General features: G+C 44.4%; 1 protein-coding gene across 1 annotated transcript; it reads left to right on the forward strand.

Moving 5' to 3' along the window:
* The first annotated feature begins 7,069 nt into the window (after positions 1–7,069).
* On the forward strand, positions 7,070–15,739 carry id4 (inhibitor of DNA binding 4). Its single transcript, XM_071395610.1, has 3 exons — positions 7,070–7,759; positions 11,534–11,584; positions 13,363–15,739. The coding sequence occupies exons 1-2, from the start codon at positions 7,391–7,393 to the stop codon at positions 11,552–11,554; spliced, it is 390 nt and encodes a 129-aa protein (XP_071251711.1). The 5' UTR covers positions 7,070–7,390; the 3' UTR covers positions 11,555–11,584; positions 13,363–15,739.
* Positions 15,740–15,948: the final 209 nt, after the last annotated feature.

A 15,948-nucleotide genomic window follows, 5' to 3' on the forward strand; every position in this document is an offset into this window, starting at 1 on the left:
ACCAACAAAGTCATGGTTTCTCTGTGTATTATATTGACCAACAAAGTCATGGCTTCTCTGTGTATTATATTGACCAACAAAGTCATGGTTTCTCTGTGTATTATATTAACCAACAAAGTCATGGTTTCTCTGTGTATTATATTAATCAACAAAGTCATGGTTTCTCTGTGTATTATATTAACCAACAAAGTCATGGTTTCTCTGTGTATTATATTAACCAACAAAGTCATGGTTTCTCTGTGTATTATATTAACCAGCAGAGTCATGGTGTCTCTGTGTATTATATTAACCAGCAAATTCATGGTTTCTCTGTGTATTATATTGACCAACAAAGTCATGGTGTCTCTGTGTATTATATTGACCAACAAAGTCATGGTTTCTCTGTGTATTATATTAACCAACAGTCATGGTTTCTCTGTGTATTATATTGACCAACAAAGTCATGGTTTCTCTGTGTATTATATTGACCAACAAAGTCATGGCTTCTGTGTGTATTATATTGACCAACAAAGTCATGGCTTCTCTGTGTATTATATTGACCAACAAAGTCATGGTTTCTCTGTGTATTATATTGACCAACAAAGTCATAGTTTCTCTGTGTATTATATTAACCAGCAAAGTCATGGCTTCTCTGTGTATTATATTGACCAACAAAGTCATGGTTTCTCTGTGTATTATATTAACCAGCAAAGTCATGGTTTCTCTGTGTATTATATTGACCAACAAAGTCATGGCTTCTCTGTGTATTATATTGACCAACAAAGTCATGGTTTCTCTGTGTATTATACTGACCAACAAAGTCATGGCTTCTCTGTGTATTATATTGACCAACAAAGTCATGGTTTCTCTGTGTATTATACTAACCAACAAAGTCATGGTTTCTCTGTGTATTATATTGACCAACAAAGTCATGGTTTCTCTGTGTATTATATTGACCAACAAATTCTACCACATGAGCATAATCATATTATCAGAGTTTGTCACAATGTTTTTATCATCAGGAGGTTATCAAACAACAGGGCTCTTTTGAACCACAATCTGAATGAAACACTGTCCTCTACACACCACAGGGTAACACCCTCCTGTCCTCTACACGCCACAGGGTAACACCCCCCTGTCCTCTACACGCCACAGGGTAACACCCTCCCGTCCTCTACACACCCCAGGGTAACACCCTCCCGTCCTCTACACACCACAGGGTAACACCCTCCCGTCCTCTACACACCACAGGGTAACACCCTCCCGTCCTCTACACACCACAGGGTAACACCCTCCCGTCCTCTACACACCACAGGGTAACACCCTCCCGTCCTCTACACACCACAGGGTAACACCCTCCCGTCCTCTACACACCACAGGGTAACACCCTCCCGTCCTCTACACACCACAGGGTAACACCCTCCCGTCCTCTACACACCACAGGGTAACACCCTCCCGTCCTCTACACACCACAGGGTAACACCCTCCCGTCCTCTACACACCACAGGGTAACACCCTCCCGTCCTCTACACACCACAGGGTAACACCCTCCCGTCCTCTACACACCACAGGGTAACACCCTCCCGTCCTCTACACACCCCAGGGTAACACCCTCCCGTCCTCGACACACCCCAGGGTAACACCCTCCCGTCCTCTACACACCCCAGGGTAACACCCTCCCGTCCTCTACACACCCCAGGGTAACACCCTCCCGTCCTCTACACACCACAGGGTAACACCCTCCCGTCCTCTACACACCACAGGGTAACACCCTCCCGTCCTCTACACACCACAGGGTAACACCCTCCCGTCCTCTACACACCACAGGGTAACACCCTCCCGTCCTCTACACACCACAGGGTACACCCTCCCGTCCTCTACACACCACAGGGTACCACCCTCCTGTCCTCTACACACCACAGGGTAACACCCTCCTGTCCTCTTGTCCTCTACACACCACAGGGTAACACCCTCCTGTCCTCTACACACCACAGGGTAACACCCTCCTGTCCTCTACACACCACAGGGTAACACCCCCCCTGTCCTCTACACACCACAGGGTAACACCCTCCCGTCCTCTACACACCACAGGGTAACACCCTCCCGTCCTCTACACACCACAGGGTAACACCCTCCCGTCCTCTACACACCACAGGGTAACACCCTCCCGTCCTCTACACACCACAGGGTAACACCCTCCCGTCCTCTACACACCACAGGGTAACACCCTCCCGTCCTCTACACACCACAGGGTAACACCCTCCCGTCCTCTACACACCACAGGGTAACACCCTCCCGTCCTCTACACACCACAGGGTAACACCCTCCCGTCCTCTACACACCACAGGGTAACACCCTCCCGTCCTCTACACACCACAGGGTAACACCCTCCCGTCCTCTACACACCACAGGGTAACACCCTCCCGTCCTCTACACACCACAGGGTAACACCCTCCCGTCCTCTACACACCACAGGGTAACACCCTCCCGTCCTCGACACACCACAGGGTAACACCCTCCCGTCCTCGACACACCACAGGGTAACACCCTCCCGTCCTCTACACACCCCAGGGTAACACCCTCCCGTCCTCGACACACCCCAGGGTAACACCCTCCCGTCCTCTACACACCCCAGGGTAACACCCTCCCGTCCTCTACACACCACAGGGTAACACCCTCCCGTCCTCTACACACCACAGGGTAACACCCTCCCGTCCTCTACACACCACAGGGTAACACCCTCCCGTCCTCTACACACCACAGGGTACACCCTCCCGTCCTCTACACACCACAGGGTACACCCTCCCGTCCTCTACACACCACAGGGTACCACCCTCCTGTCCTCTTGTCCTCTACACACCACAGGGTAACACCCTCCTGTCCTCTACACACCACAGGGTAACACCCTCCTGTCCTCTACACACCACAGGGTAACACCCTCCTGTCCTCTACACACCACAGGGTAACACCCTCCTGTCCTCTACACACCACAGGGTAACACCCTCCTGTCCTCTACACACCACAGGGTAACACCCTCCTGTCCTCTACACACCACAGGGTAACACCCTCCTGTCCTCTACACACCACAGGGTAACACCCTCCTGTCCTCTACACACCACAGGGTAACACCCTCCTGTCCTCTACACACCACAGGGTAACACCCTCCTGTCCTCTACACACCACAGGGTAACACCCTCCTGTCCTCTACACACCACAGGGTAACACCCTCCTGTCCTCTACACACCACAGGGTAACACCCTCCTGTCCTCTACACACCACAGGGTAACACCCTCCTGTCCTCGACACACCACAGGGTAACACCCTCCTGTCCTCGACACACCACAGGGTAACACCCTCCTGTCCTCGACACACCACAGGGTAACACCCCCCTGTCCTCTACACACCACAGGGTAACACCCTCCTGTCCTCTACACCCTCCCCTCTCCTGTCCTCTACACCCTCCCCTCTCCTCTCCACCCTCCCCTCCCCTGTCCTCTACACCCTCCCCTCTCCTGTCCTCTACACCCTCCCCTCTCCTGTCCTCTACACCCTCCCCTCTCCTGTCCTCTAAGATCACGGGAGGGTGTAGAGGACAGGAGAGGGGAGGGTGTAGAGGGCAGGAGAGGGGAGGGTGTAGAGGAGAGGGGGGGAGGGTGTAGAGGAGAGGAGGGGAGGGTGTAGAGGAGAGGAGAGGGGAGGGTGTAGAGGACAGGAGAGGGGAGGGTGTAGAGGACAGGAGAGGGGAGGGTGTAGAGGACAGGAGAGGGGAGGGTGTAGAGGACAGGAGAGGGGAGGGTGTAGAGGACAGGAGAGGGGAGGGTGTAGAGGACAGGAGAGGGGAGGGTGTAGAGGACAGGAGAGGGGAGGGTGTAGAGGACAGGAGAGGGGAGGGTGTAGAGGACAGGAGAGGGGAGGGTGTAGAGGACAGGAGAGGGGAGGGTGTAGAGGACAGGAGAGGGGAGGGTGTAGAGGACAGGAGAGGGGAGGGTGTAGAGGACAGGAGAGGGGAGGGTGTAGAGGACAGGAGAGGGGAGGGTGTAGAGGACAGGAGAGGGGAGGGTGTAGAGGAGAGGAGAGGGGAGGGTGTAGAGGACAGGAGAGGGGAGGGTGTAGAGGACAGGAGAGGGGAGGGTGTAGAGGAGAGGAGAGGGGAGGGTGTAGAGGAGAGGAGAGGGGAGGGTGTAGAGGAGAGGAGAGGGGAGGGTGTAGAGGAGAGGAGAGGGGAGGGTGTAGAGGAGAGGAGAGGGGAGGGTGTAGAGGAGAGGAGAGGGGAGGGTGTAGAGGAGAGGAGAGGGGAGGGTGTAGAGGAGAGGAGAGGGGAGGGTGTAGAGGAGAGGAGGGGAGGGTGTAGAGGAGAGGAGGGGAGGGTGTAGAGGAGAGGAGAGGGGAGGGTGTAGAGGACAGGAGGGGAGGGTGTAGAGGAGAGGAGGGGAGGGTGTAGAGGAGAGGAGAGGGGAGGGTGTAGAGGACAGGAGAGGGGAGGGTGTAGAGGACAGGAGACTGGAGGGTGTAGAGGACAGGAGAGGGGAGGGTGCAGAGGACAGGAGACTGGAGGGTGTAGAGGACAGGAGAGGGGAGGGTGTAGAGGACAGGAGAGGGGAGGGTGTAGAGGACAGGAGAGGGGAGGGTGTAGAGGACAATCTTCCCACATAGTATGAGAGTTACTGGGGCACCATGGTAACCATACTGGTATTCACCCTCACCAGTGGTGTCCTGTGTAGGTGGGTCCTGTTGCTGTTTCACACGCTGCTTGGTCCTTTGGTGGGTAATTCTGTCACGATCGTCTTGCTGAGAGAGAGTGGACCAAGGCGCAGCGTGTGCAAAATACATTCTCTTTTATTTTAGAGAAAAGGAAAAACACGCAACGAACACTTTAACAAACTGAAACCAAAACAACCGTGAAGCTAAAGACGTAAGTGCACACACAAGCTACAAACATACAACATAGACAATTACCCACATTAACCTAGTGCCTATGGCTGTCTTAAATATGGCTCCCAATCAGAGACAATTAATGACATCTGTCTCTGATTGAGAACCATTCAGGCAACCATAGACACAGCTAGACACCTACACTAAACACAAACCCATCTACTCTACTTAACCCCCTAAACCATACAACCACCCTAGACAATACAAAAACACATACATTCCCCCATGTCACACCCTGACCTAACTAAAATAATAAAGGAAACAAAGAATACTAAGGCCAGGGCGTGACCAGTGGAGTTTCTTCCTCTGGATCGGGTGCAGCACAGACGTCAAATTGGAGGGAGAGAGGATTGCCATAAATTAATATACAGCTCCAAAAATGGTTTGGTGATGAAGAATAGAAACGTTTACTTTGCTCACCAGCAATGGGGCAGACATCAAACAACAGTTACTAGCATAGGCCTGCTGGGCTTTTGGTATGTCAAAATTGGTTTAAATTTACAATTGACTGATGCATTTGGAATTTGTTGTTAAAATGTATTATTACGGAATCAAAATGTGTTGTAGACAAAACAATGAAAAGGGCTGTCTGGTAGCCTCAATAAATAGACAGAGGTTTGTAGTTGAACAAGTCATTGCTGTAATGTTTTTGTTTTACTTGACTTGAGACTTGACTTGAAAAAAACGTGTCACTTGAATTGCTCTTAGAATGCACGACTTGGACTTGACTCGAGACTCGACCTGTTCTACCTGGGTCTCGACCTGGTCTACCTGGGTCTCGGCCTGTTCTACCTGGGTCTCGACCTGTTCTACCTGGGTCTCGACCTGTTCTACCTGGGTCTCGACCTGTTCTACCTGGGTCTCGACCTGTTCTACCTGGGTCTCGGCCTGTTCTACCTGGGTCTCGACCTGTTCTACCTGGGTCTCGGCCTGTTCTACCTGGGTCTCGACCTGTTCTACCTGGGTCTCGACCTGTTCTACCTGTGTCTCGACCTGTTCTACCTGGGTCTCGACCTGTTCTACCTGGGTCTCGACCTGTTCTACCTGGGTCTCGACCTGATCTACCTGGGTCTCGACCTGATCTACCTGGGTCTCGGCCTGTTCTACCTGGGTCTCGACCTGTTCTACCTGGGTCTCGACCTGTTCTACCTGGGTCTCGACCTGTTCTACCTGGGTCTCGACCTGTTCTACCTGGGTCTCGGCCTGTTCTACCTGGGTCTCGACCTGTTCTACCTGTGTCTCGACCTGTTCTACCTGGGTCTCGACCTGTTCTACCTGGGTCTCGACCTGTTCTACCTGGGTCTCGACCTGTTCTACCTGGGTCTCGACCTGTTCTACCTGGGTCTCGACTTGAGACCTGGACTTTGTGACTTGCTTGTGACTCCAATAATAATGACTTGGTTGGTCCCACTTCTGCCCCCTAGTGGTCGGTTTTGAAGGCATGCAGGCCAGAAGTAATGCTCATTTATTCTAAAAATGTCTAGAAGCATTTCACTGCACTGTTGAGAGGTACCCGACTAGAGGCATTTCACTGCACTGTTGAGAGGTAGCTGGTTAGAAGCATTTCACTGCACTGTTGAGAGGTAGCTGGATAGAAGCATTTCACTGCACTGTTGAGAGGTAGCTGGTTAGAAGCATTTCACTGCACTGTTGAGAGGTAGCTGGCTAGAAGCATTTCACTGCACTGCTGAGAGGTAGCTGGCTAGAAGCATTTCACTGCACTGGTGAGAGGTAGCTGGATAGAAGCATTTCACTGCACTGTTGAGAGGTAGCTGGCGAGAAGCATTTCACTGCACTGTAGAGAGGTAGCTGGCTAGAAGCATTTCACCTTTTACTCCCTGTTGTATCTTGTGTATGAAAAAAAAAACGTTGATTTCATGTACAAGATATATAAAGTATAAAGTATAAATATATGTTTTATGATGGATGATAATCAGTTTACACAGAATTATTGCATTTCATATGCTCCGGACTCCTTACTGATTAGATGTTATATATCCGACCACACACACACGCACGCACGCACGCACGCACGCACACACACACACACACACACACACACACACACACACACACACACACAAACCTTCGACAGGCGTCACCCTCCGCAGCGCAGAGGCAGGCACGCATTTCTATAGGGTGGTGTTGTTCCGTCATGGGCACCGGGCGGCTCGTGATTGACCGGTTTCTCTCCCGTACTGTCAACCAGCAGCGCGCCGGCGCCTCCCCTTCCCATATAAGTGAACGGAATCTATTCATTCTTCACGCTGTGCTTGGTGAAGTAGAACCGACTGGTCTACGGGATGTTGACAGAATAAAATCTACTACTTATGAAGTATTTTCGTCGACCGTTTTCTTTTGGTAGTTTGGCTTTTACGTCGCTCATAGCCATCTTCATCGCCGACACATAATCTCCGGTATTTGGTACCAAGTGATTGTTTTCTCTCTACCCCGCCGTACCGGGTGCGTTATTACCGAAATGAAGGCTACTACTTCCGTCCGCTTCCAGAAGGATACCTCAAGCAGCGGCGGCGACGAGCTTTCGTTACACTACCTCTCGGATCACAGCCTGAACATCGCCCGGTCTCGGTTGCAGGAAGAAGAGCAGCTGTGTCTGCAGGACGATATGAACCACTGTTACAGTCGCCTCAAGCGCCTCGTACCCACCATACCGCGGGATAAGAAAGTCAGCAGAGTGGAGATCCTTCAGCACGTCATAGATTACATTTTGGACCTGCAGCTAGCGCTGGAGACGCACCCTTCTCTCCTGAAACAACAGACCGGGACATGCCCGCCGTCCCCCGCCTCTAACCGGACACCACTTACGGTTCTCAACACAGACCACCAGGTAAGAAGCGATGGCACACGACGTCAATTCAACGTCTATTCCACGTTGGTTCAACAATGAAATGACGTGGAAACAACGTTGATTCAACCAGTGTGTGCCCAGTGGCGTGGTCGAGAAGACTATATATAGATTGGGTGGTGTGTATCAGTGGCGTTGTCCTTTTCAAGTCAGGAGACTCCTGTATTGTAGAATAACAAATGGCCTTGTTTATGTTGTTGTGGGAAACATCGTATTGACAGTCACATTTTATTTAAACATCGTATTGACAGAGACACATGTTATTGAAACATCGTATTGACAGAGTCACATGTTATTGAAACATCGTATTGACAGAGTCACATTTTATTGAAACATCGTATTGACAGACACATGTTATTGAAACATCGTATTGACAGAGTCACATGTTATTGAAACATCGTATTGACAGAGTCACATGTTATTGAAACATCGTATTGACAGAGTCACATTTTATTGAAACATCGTATTGACAGAGTCACATTTTATTGAAACATCGTATTGGCAGAGACACATGTTATTGAAACATCGTATTGACAGACACATGTTATTGAAACATCGTATTGACAGAGTCACATTTTATTGAAACATCGTATTGACAGAGTCACATTTTATTGAAACATCGTATTGACAGAGTCACATTTTATTGAAACATCGTATTGACAGAGTCACATTTTATTGAAACATCGTATTGACAGTCACATTTTATTGAAACATTGTATTGACAGTGTCACATGTTATTGAAACATCGTATTGACAGAGAAACATGTTATTGAAACATCGTATTGACAGAGAAACATGTTATTGAAACATCGTATTGACAGAGACATGTTATTGAAACATCGTATTGACAGAGACACATGTTATTGAGACATCGTATTGACAGACACATGTTATTGAAACATCTTATTGACAGAGACACATGTTATTGAAACATCGTATTGACAGACACATGTTATTGAAACATCGTATTGACAGAGACACATGTTATTGAGACATCGTATTGACAGATACACATGTTATTGAAACATCGTATTGACAGAATCACATGTTATTGAGACATCGTATTGACAGACACATGTTATTGAAACATCGTATTGACAGAGTCACATGTTATTGAAACATCGTATTGACAGAGTCACATTTTATTGAAACATCGTATTGACAGAGTCACATTTTATTGAAACATCGTATTGACAGAGTCACATTTTATTGAAACATCGTATTGGCAGAGACACATGTTATTGAAACATCGTATTGACAGAGTCACATTTTATTGAAACATCGTATTGACAGAGTCACATTTTATTGAAACATCGTATTGACAGAGTCACATTTTATTGAAACATCGTATTGACAGAGTCACATTTTATTGAAACATCGTATTGACAGAGTCACATTTTATTGAAACATCGTATTGACAGTGTCACATGTTATTGAAACATTGTATTGACAGAGAAACATGTTATTGAAACATCGTATTGACAGAGAAACATGTTATTGAAACATCGTATTGACAGAGAAACATGTTATTGAAACATCGTATTGACAGAGACATGTTATTGAAACATCGTATTGACAGAGACACATGTTATTGAGACATCGTATTGACAGACACATGTTATTGAAACATCTTATTGACAGAGACACATGTTATTGAAACATCGTATTGACAGACACATGTTATTGAAACATCGTATTGACAGAGACACATGTTATTGAGACATCGTATTGACAGAGACACATGTTATTGAGACATCGTATTGACAGATACACATGTTATTGAAACATCGTATTGACAGAGTCACATGTTATTGAGACATCGTATTGACAGAGAAACATGTTATTGAAACATCGTATTGACAGAGAAACATGTTATTGAAACATCGTATTGACAGAGACATTGTCACGTTCCTGACCTATTTCTGTTAGTTTGTTTTATGTGTTAGTTGGTCAGGACGTGAGTTTGGGTGGGCATTCTATGTTTTCTGTTTCTATGTTGGTTTAGGGTTGCCTGGTATGGCTCTCAATTAGAGGCAGGTGTTTGGCGTTTCCTCTAATTGAGAGTCATATTTAGGTAGGTTGTTTCACAGTGTTCGTTGTGAGTGGGTTTGTCTCCTGTGTCAGTGTTTGTCGCACCATACGGGACTGTCTCGGTTTTTTTAGTCTGTTCCTGTTCGTGAGTTCTTCGTGTTTATTGTAAGTTCCATGTCCAGGTCTGTCTACTCCGTTTTGTTATTTTGTTAATTATTCAAGTGTATTTCGTTTTCGTGTTTTTTCCGTCTTTACTTTAATAAATCATTATGTCTTCACAATCCGCTGCATTTTGGTTCAATCCCTGCTCCTCCTCTTCGGATGAAGAGGAGGAGGAAAACCGTTACAGAACCACCCAAACTCACGTCCTGACCAACTAACACATAAAACAAACTAACAGAAATAGGTCAGGAACGTGACAGACATGTTATTGAAACATCGTATTGACAGAGACACATGTTATTGAGACATCGTATTGACAGACACATGTTATTGAAACATCTTATTGACAGAGACACATGTTATTGAAACATCGTATTGACAGACACATGTTATTGAAACATCGTATTGACAGAGACATGTTATTGACACATCGTATTGACAGAGAAACATGTTATTGAAACATCGTATTGACAGACACATGTTATTGAAACATCGTATTGACAGACACATGTTATTGAAACATCGTATTGACAGACACATGTTATTGAAAGGCATAATAGATCATTTCTAGTGGCAGTGGTTGGTGCATGTGAAAGACAGAACCCCTGTGCTTTAGGTGAAGGAGTCTGTAGTCTGTTGTGGTCCTGCTGTGATGCTCTCAGATCAGATGTTAAGTTGTGTTGTGCTTTAGGTCATGTGTTGTGGTCCTGCTGTGATGCTCTCAGATCAGATGATAAGTTGTGTTGTGGTGAAGGGTCCTGTGTTGTGGTCCTGCTGTGATGCTCTCAGATCAGATGTTAAGTTGTGTTGTGCTTTAGGTCATGTGTTGTGGTCCTGCTGCGATGCTCTCAGATCAGATGATAAGTTGTGTTGTGGTGAAGGGTCCTGTCATGGAGTCAACACGTCACCTGGTTCACTCTCTGTATAGCTCGTGGTTTGTGTCCCCTTACCTGACTCATAGACTGCAGGGTAGTGTTCATTCTTTGTATAGCTCGTGGTTTGTGTCCCCTTACCTGACTCATAGACTGCAGGGTAGTGTTTATTCTCTGTATAGCTCGTGGTTTGTGTCCCCTTACCTGACTCATAGACTGCAGGGTAGTGTTTATTCTCTGTATAGCTCGTGGTTTGTGTCCCCTTACCTGACTCATAGACTGCAGGGTAGTGTTCATTCTCTGTATAGCTCGTGGTTTATGTCCCCTTACCTGACTCAGACTGCAGGGTAGTGTTCATTCTCTGTATAGCTCGTGGTTTATGTCCCCTTACCTGACTCATAGACTGCAGGGTAATATTCATTCTCTGTATAGCTCGTGGTTTATGTCCCCTTACCTGACTCATAGACTGCAGGGTAGTGTTCATTCTCTGTATAGCTCGTGGTTTATGTCCCCTTACCTGACTCAGACTGCAGGGTAGTGTTCATTCTCTGTATAGCTCGTGGTTTATGTCCCCTTACCTGACTCATAGACTGCAGGGTAGTGTTCATTCTCTGTATAGCTCGTGGTTTGTGTCCCCTTACCTGACTCATAGACTGCAGGGTAGTGTTCATTCTCTTCCCCCTTATTTCAGAGGATGTCAACAGGCCAATAGGAGGACTCCGTTTTGTGTCGCTGAGAAATGGTGAGTAGGATCCTATTATTCTGGTTTAAATCTGCTTCACAATGTGTGTGTTCTCTTCAATGAAATAGACCTTCATTTCACCAGGATTAGTATTAGTATGAGTAGTACTAGCAGTATTAGTATTATGAGTAGTACTAGCAGTATTAGTATTATGAGTAGTACTAGCAGTATTATTAGTATGAGTAGTACTAGCAGTATTATTAGTATGAGTAGTACTAGCAGTATTATTAGTATGAGTAGTACTAGCAGTATTATTATTATGAGTTGTACTGGCAGTATTATTATTATGAGTAGTACTGGCAGTATTATTATTATGAGTAGTACTAGCAGTATTATTATTATGAGTAGTACTAGCAGTATTATTATTATGAGTAGTACTAGCAGTATTAGTATTATGAGTAGTACTAGCAGTATTAGTATTATGAGTAGTACCTGCAGTATTATTATTATGAGTAGTACCTGCAGTATTATTATTATGAGTAGTACCTGCAGTATTATTATTATGAGTAGTACTAGCAGTATTATTATTATGAGTAGTACTAGCAGTATTAGTATTATGAGTAGTACTAGCAGTATTATTATTATGAGTGGTACTAGCAGTATTATTATTATGAGTAGTAGTATTATTATGAGTAGTACTATCATTATTATTATTATGAGTAGTACTAGCAGTATTAGTATTATGAGTAGTACTATCATTATTATTATTATTATGAGTAGTACTAGCAGTATTATTATTATTGTTATTATTGGTAGTTGTAGTAGTAGTAGCAGTATTATTGTTATTATTATTATTGGTAGTAGTAGGAGTAGTAGTCGTAGCAGTATTGTTATTATGAGTAGTAGTAGTAGTAGTAGTAGTAGTAGTATTGTTATTATGAGTAGTAGTAGTAGTAGTAGTAGTATTGTTATTATGAGTAGTAGTAGTAGTATTAGTAGCAGTATTATTATTATGAGTAGGAGTAGTACTAGCAGTATTATTATTATTATGAGTAGGAGTAGTACTAGCAGTATTATTATTATTGTTATTATTGGTAGTAGTAGTAGTAGTAGTAGTAGTAGTAGTAGTAGCAGTATTATTGTTATTATTATTATTGGTAGTAGTAGTAGTAGTAGTAGTAGTAGTATCAGTATTGTTATTATGAGTAGTAGTAGTAGTATTATTGATAGTAGTAGCAGTATTATTGTTATTATTATTATTATGAGTAGTAGTCATAGTATTATTATTATTAGTTTTATTGATAGTAGTAGTAGTAGCAGTATTATTATTATTATTATTATTATTATGAGTAGTCCTAGTGTTGTTGCTGTGGTTTCAGCTATTAAACTGTGACTTGCAGTAGCAGTAGACAGTAGACAGAGTGTCATTGAGGAACCTGATTATTGACAACACCCAGGAGCCAGCTGTGTGTTGCACAATAACTGTCCTCTTGTGTAGCAACATTCCAAGCAGAGGGTTAAAGGTAATCTGCCTGTAAATGAGAAGCAGGGCCTGGTTACGTTAGCTGTAAGGCTCTGAGACCCAGACAGGCTGACAGGCAGACAGACAGACAGACAGACAGACAGGCAGGCAGGCAGGCAGACAGGCAGACAGACAGACAGACAGGCAGGCAGGCAGGCAGGCAGGCAGGCAGCTGTGTTTGTGGTATACTGTAAGTTAGTTGTCTGAGCCGGTCCGTTTGTTTTGGGCTTGTTGATGAAGCCCTGTGTTGTGTCGGCGGCGCCAGTCAGTCTGGAGCAGACCGTTCACACACCCCCTCTATTCATTCTGTCCACAGGTGTGCAGAGCGGTTTCGGTGCACAGAGCTGAGAGCAGAGCCGAGAGCAGAGCACGGGAGAGCTGCTCCAGTCCACAGCCAGCTCAGCCTCAGCCTCCAGCCAGGGAATCTCAGCCAGCCACACGAAGCTTTATCACACAGGGGGACCCCCCCCCCCCCCCGCCCCCGCTGGAGAACCTGCTAGGGCAAATAAAACCCTATTTATAACACGTTTATTAGAAACAAACTAAAGATACGTTCAACTGGCCCATAACTTCCCTTAACTTTATATGTTAAATCCTATTACAATCTAAACGGGTGGATGAAGAATCCCTTGTTGTGAGGTCTTGCTAGAAACTAGAGCTTGTTGCACAACAAATACCGGTTTATAAAATAAAAATAACTAAAACCTACAGTGTGGAACTTTTACTAAATTGTAAAATAATTGTACATGTTTTGAGATCTATTGTTTAAAATAGATGATTTGTGTCGAACAAGGTTTTTCCCCCTGAGATAAACATGTTTCATATTGTAAAGAGGACCAAATGACCGGAGACAATTCAGATTGTCTATGTAGAAACAGATGCTCTAGGTGGAGGAAAATATCTATTATGCTCAAATAGACTATTGTAATTATAAGATATTTTTATTAAAACCTTTTGACATGTAAATAATGTGTTTTTTGACTTTGAAGTGGATGAAATATTAATACTTCAAGATGTTATGTTAATAAACTCTCCACAGCAGTTCATTTTGCAGTGTTATATTTCAACATATTGTTGTTATATTTCAACGTATTGTTGTTATATTTCAACGTATTGTTGTTATATTTCAACGTATTGTTGTTATATTTCAATGTATTGTTGTTATTTCAATATATTGTTGTTATATTTCAACGTATTGTTGTTATATTTCAATGTATTGTTGTTATATTTCAATGTATTGTTATATTTCAACGTATTGTTATATTTCAACGTATTGTTGTTATATTTCAACGTATTGTTGTTATATTTCAACGTATCGTTGTTATATTTCGACGTATCGTTGTTATATTTCGACGTATCGTTGTTATATTTCGACGTATCGTTGTTATATTTCGACGTATCGTTGTTATATTTCGACGTATCGTTGTTATATTTCGACGTATCGTTGTTATATTTCGACGTATCGTTGTTATATTTCGACGTATCGTTGTTATATTTCGACGTATCGTTGTTATATTTCGACGTATCGTTGTTATATTTCGACGTATCGTTGTTATATTTCGACGTATCGTTGTTATATTTCGACGTATCGTTGTTGTATTTCAACGTATCGTTGTTGTATTTCAACGTATTGTTGTTCTATTTCAACGTTATAGTTTTAACAAGCATATAGCATGTAAAGGCTCCACTAAAAGCTGGAAGAGCAGTGTAAAATGTGTACTAAAACTGTTTGTATGTAATTTGGTAAAGCCTAAATTCCCTTGTTTTAAATTCCCTTCAATTGTTTTTCTCTTGTATTGATTTAATTTAGGAATCTTTTGAAATGTTGACATTTTGGGGCAGTTTTAACCAACGTGAAAACCAGACTTTAGAAGTCTGATATGATTGTTGATGATTTGGTAACATTTGACTGTAACTGTTGAAGAACAATAGATGCTACGGCTGGAGAAATTAACCTCCAATCACTGCATCAGATTGTTCTGAGGACTACAAGGACCAAAACTAACCTCCAATCACTGCATCAGATTGTTCTGAGGACTACAAGGACCAAAACTAACCTCCAATCACTGCATCAGATTGTTCTGAGGACTACAAGGACCAAAACTAACTTCCAATCACTGCATCAGATTATTCTGAGGACTACAAGGACCAAAACTAACCTCCAATCACTGCATCAGATTGTTCTGAGGACTACAAGGACCAAACTAACCTCCAATCACTGCATCAGATTGTTCTGAGGACTACAAGGACCAAAACTAACCTCCAATCACTGCATCAGATTGTTCTGAGGACTACAAGGACCAAAACTAACCTCCAATCACTGCATCAGATTGTTCTGAGGACTACAAGGACCAAAACTAACCTCCAATCACTGCATCAGATTGTTCTGAGGACTACAAGGACCCAAACTAACCTCCAATCACTGCATCAGATTGTTCTGAGGACTACAAGTACCAAAACTAACCTCCAATCACTGCATCAGATTGTTCTGAGGACTACAAGGACCAAAACTAACCTCCAATCACTGCATCAGATTACTGTGCTATCCCAATATGGTGAATTATACCTCTGAGCCTGGATCTGTGTGAGAGGACAGCTGTTCAGTATTTACTGTGTTCCACTGTTGGACAACATGACCTTCCACGTGATGAAGAGGAAGAGTTGTCATGACATTAAAGGGTTTTCCAGTCACACTTCATGGGTCGTCTCTAGTGTTGTACCTAAGAGGGTCCTGGTCACACTTCATGGGTCGTCTCTAGTGTTGTACCTAAGAGGGTCCTGGTCACACTTCATGGGTCGTGTCTAGTGTCGTACCTAAGAGGGTCCTGGTCACACTTCATGGGTCGTCTCTAGTGTCGTACCTAAGAGGGTCCTGGTCACACTTCATGGGTCGTCTCTAGTG

The sequence above is a fragment of the Salvelinus alpinus genome, chromosome 4, assembly GCF_045679555.1.
Source record: "Salvelinus alpinus chromosome 4, SLU_Salpinus.1, whole genome shotgun sequence".
NCBI lineage: Eukaryota > Metazoa > Chordata > Actinopteri > Salmoniformes > Salmonidae > Salvelinus > Salvelinus alpinus.

Coding starts and splice junctions, on each gene's coding strand:
- id4 (XM_071395610.1), top strand. CDS start 7,391: ATGAAGGCTACTACTTCCGTCCGCTTCCAGAAGGATACCTCAAGCAGC. Junction 7,760..11,533: donor TTCTCAACACAGACCACCAG/GTAAGAAGCGAT, acceptor CCCTTATTTCAG/AGGATGTCAACAGGCCAATA.